The following is a 2,661-nucleotide window of genomic DNA, read 5'->3' as shown; positions in this document are numbered from 1 at the left end:
GACCTCCATTATTTGAATGTCAGCAGACAGCAAGAAGCCTCCCAGATCTCCAGATGCATTTGAGATATCAAAAAAGTACTCCAGATTGTTGTTCAGCATGGGGGTGAGTAGAAAATGAAGGCTAATCATGTTTTGGGTGTACTATTCCTTTAAAAACATGGGTGACTCTTAACTTTCTGCTTTGGAATGCAGACAAAACAGAAGTTATAGTCTTGGATCAAAGTCTCTGAAAAAGAAAATTAGTCAGTCACTTCATCTAGATGGGATTAAATTGATCTCGGGTAGGAAAGTAAAAAATCTTGACTGTCATTTAAATCTCATATCCAAGAGGTTCCTAATCGGCAGCTTTACTAGTGGTTCCTAGAATCTCTAAAAGTAGAATGGGATTAGTTATCAGCCACTAAAAGTAGCTCCTCTTATGGACTTTTAGTCCATAAGGCAGACACCTCCTTGAACCCCAGTCAGCCTCGGCAGATGGCTGCTCACACACAGCCTGGTTCTGATTCTGATGGAGGTTTATTCCTGTTCAAAAGGTAATATCCTCTGCATTGAGGGATTGCTGAAGAGTCAATAAGTCAATTAAAATGGTTGGTATTCCTTAGATATAAAACTTAAGGAGGTTTCCTAAAGGAGGAAGGGAGTCTATCGAAGGGGTTTGAATACTTATGCAAGCTGCAGCAATTTTATTTTTTTCTAAAGGAGCATGTAACTGCATAACGTTTATCATTTTTAATTAAATGAATAATCAGGCTTTAAACAACGTTTGATGATTTTTATTAAATGCAGTGAATCTGTTGTTTTTCTTTAGATGCAAACATTATTTAATAAAGTTGCGCACCCCAGAATTCTGAAAACACCTGTTACAGGATCTGAAAAAAAATAAAAACTTCATTAAGATCCATTTTCTTGACTCCTTCACTGATGAGAGTCTGCATGTTTGTCTCTTACTGAGTTAATCCAGTTGATGTAGGCAGACACACGGGTGAAAACGGTGGGCTTCTGAGGATAGTTGCAACCGTAGCCAGACACAAAGCTAGCAATGCCATGCACATAGTACTTGCCGCTAACCTGGCAGTTAAGTGGACCTCCAGAATCACCCTGATAAAACACAAACAGGACAATTAAAATAAAAATGGTCAGAACCACCAAAATGAGACAGAAGTTGATGGAGCAACACTTAAATAAGCTGACTGTCCTTTCTAGATAAACTCACATTACATCCAGACTCATTACCGCCACCACCGCACACCATAGTGGTCTTCACAGTACTACCCCACCAGCCACTGCTGGAGCAGGTCTTGTGGTCCACCAGAGGAAGGTAGGCTTGCTTTAGCTGAGTAGACAGGCTACCACCAGCTATTAAAAGTGACAGAATAGGATTTAGAAAAGGGAGGAGACTTAAAGGAGAATTCCGGTTTTTAACACTTTTAGCCCATTTTCTGTAGTGTCCAGGATGAAATCGAATGATCGACACCAAAATTTTGACAATNGCTAAAAGTGTTAAAAACCGGAATTCTCCTTTAAGGAGCTGGAACCAGGAGGAGGGCGTCAGTTCGTTAATGCCACTGCGTTGGTACAGACCAAACCCAAACCTTGTCCTGGTGACTCTAACCCTTGCCTAAACCCTGCTCTGAACCTTTCTTGCAGAACCCCTCTCTCTGATCCTGAGACCCAGCCTGGAACCATAGATCTTGGATCCCCATCTGAAAACAACCAGGAACCTGAGAGGGATCTCGGGTTAATCCATAGCTCAGCCCTCCTACCTGCGCTCACCTGCCTGTCCACCCTCCAACCACCGACCAGGGAGAGAGTACTGGTCAGCACTCGAAGCACTGGGGACACTCCCCACAAGATCTCTACAGTGAGTGTCAGCCCAGCATAATCCTCCAGCAACTGTTTCTATACATTCACCAGTCTCCTCATCTTCTCTGCAGAAGCCCAGAAGAACCTGACCAGACCATACAGCTTCCTGTTCATACCCACAATCTTGTTTTCAATAAACCTTTTAAGCTACAACCCGCCTCTTTAGTTGCTCTCGTTCTGAGTCACCTTCAATTATGACACTTTTAGAGTGGGCCAAAATCCCTCCTGCAGTTTGTGCAAACTTGGTGAAAAACTACAAGAAACATTTGACCTCTGTAAATGCAAATAAAGGCTTCTGTACCAAATATTAAGATTGATTTTTCTCAGATGATTGAATACTTATTTGCAGCTCTATTATACAGTTAAATAGTCAAAAAACATATAGTGAGATTAATGTATTTTTTTTTTTTTTTAGATTATGTTTCTCACAGTGGACATGCATCTACGACTATTTCAGAATCCACCATGATTTCGAAGTGGGAGAACTTTCAAAATAGCAGGGTGACAAATAATTATTTTCCTCACTCTATAACTCCATCTTCCCCTGAGCATTAGGTGCCCTCGAATAATGCCTGTCTTTTGCTGTGTGCACTTAGTGTATATTTTATTGACCTATCCCAGAGAAATGCAGGATATCCAGCTCAGTTTTGACAAAGTGAGTCTGTGAGAAGATAGCTGTGTCTTTCACAGGTGGCTGGTTTTTGTCCTTTTAAAGGAATAGTACACCCAAAACATGATTAGCCTTCATTTTCTACTCACCCCCATGCTGAACAACACTCTGGAGTACTTTTTTGATAT

At 41.2% G+C, this 2,661-nt stretch overlaps 1 protein-coding gene across 1 annotated transcript; it reads right to left on the bottom strand.

The window, feature by feature from the left end:
* Window positions 1–749: 749 nt before the first annotated feature.
* On the bottom strand, window positions 750–1,977 carry LOC107103436 (elastase-1-like). Its single transcript, XM_015403148.1, has 5 exons — window positions 1,912–1,977; window positions 1,613–1,703; window positions 1,214–1,356; window positions 949–1,098; window positions 750–869 (listed from the first exon to the last, which is right to left on the bottom strand). Exons 1-5 carry the CDS (start codon window positions 1,975–1,977, stop codon window positions 861–863), a joined length of 459 nt encoding a protein of 152 aa, XP_015258634.1. The 3' UTR covers window positions 750–860.
* Between the last annotated feature and the right edge of the window lie 684 nt (window positions 1,978–2,661).

Source organism: Cyprinodon variegatus, unplaced genomic scaffold (assembly GCF_000732505.1).
Source record: "Cyprinodon variegatus isolate N-32 unplaced genomic scaffold, C_variegatus-1.0 Scaffold1448, whole genome shotgun sequence".
Lineage (NCBI taxonomy): Eukaryota > Metazoa > Chordata > Actinopteri > Cyprinodontiformes > Cyprinodontidae > Cyprinodon > Cyprinodon variegatus.
Note: the sequence above shows the minus strand (reverse complement) of the source record. Positions and strands in the feature narration are given on the sequence as shown.

Excerpts from the sequence above, each read along its gene's own strand:
- LOC107103436 (XM_015403148.1), bottom strand. The coding sequence starts at position 1,977 with ATGAACAGGAAGCTGTATGGTCTGGTCAGGTTCTTCTGGGCTTCTGCA. Across the intron at positions 1,357-1,612 it reads AGAGCAGGGTTTAGGCAAGG|CTGGTGGTAGCCTGTCTACT; the intron begins GTTAGAGTCACC and ends CACTTTTAATAG. Across the intron at positions 1,099-1,213 it reads GTAATGAGTCTGGATGTAAT|GGTGATTCTGGAGGTCCACT; the intron begins GTGAGTTTATCT and ends GTGTTTTATCAG.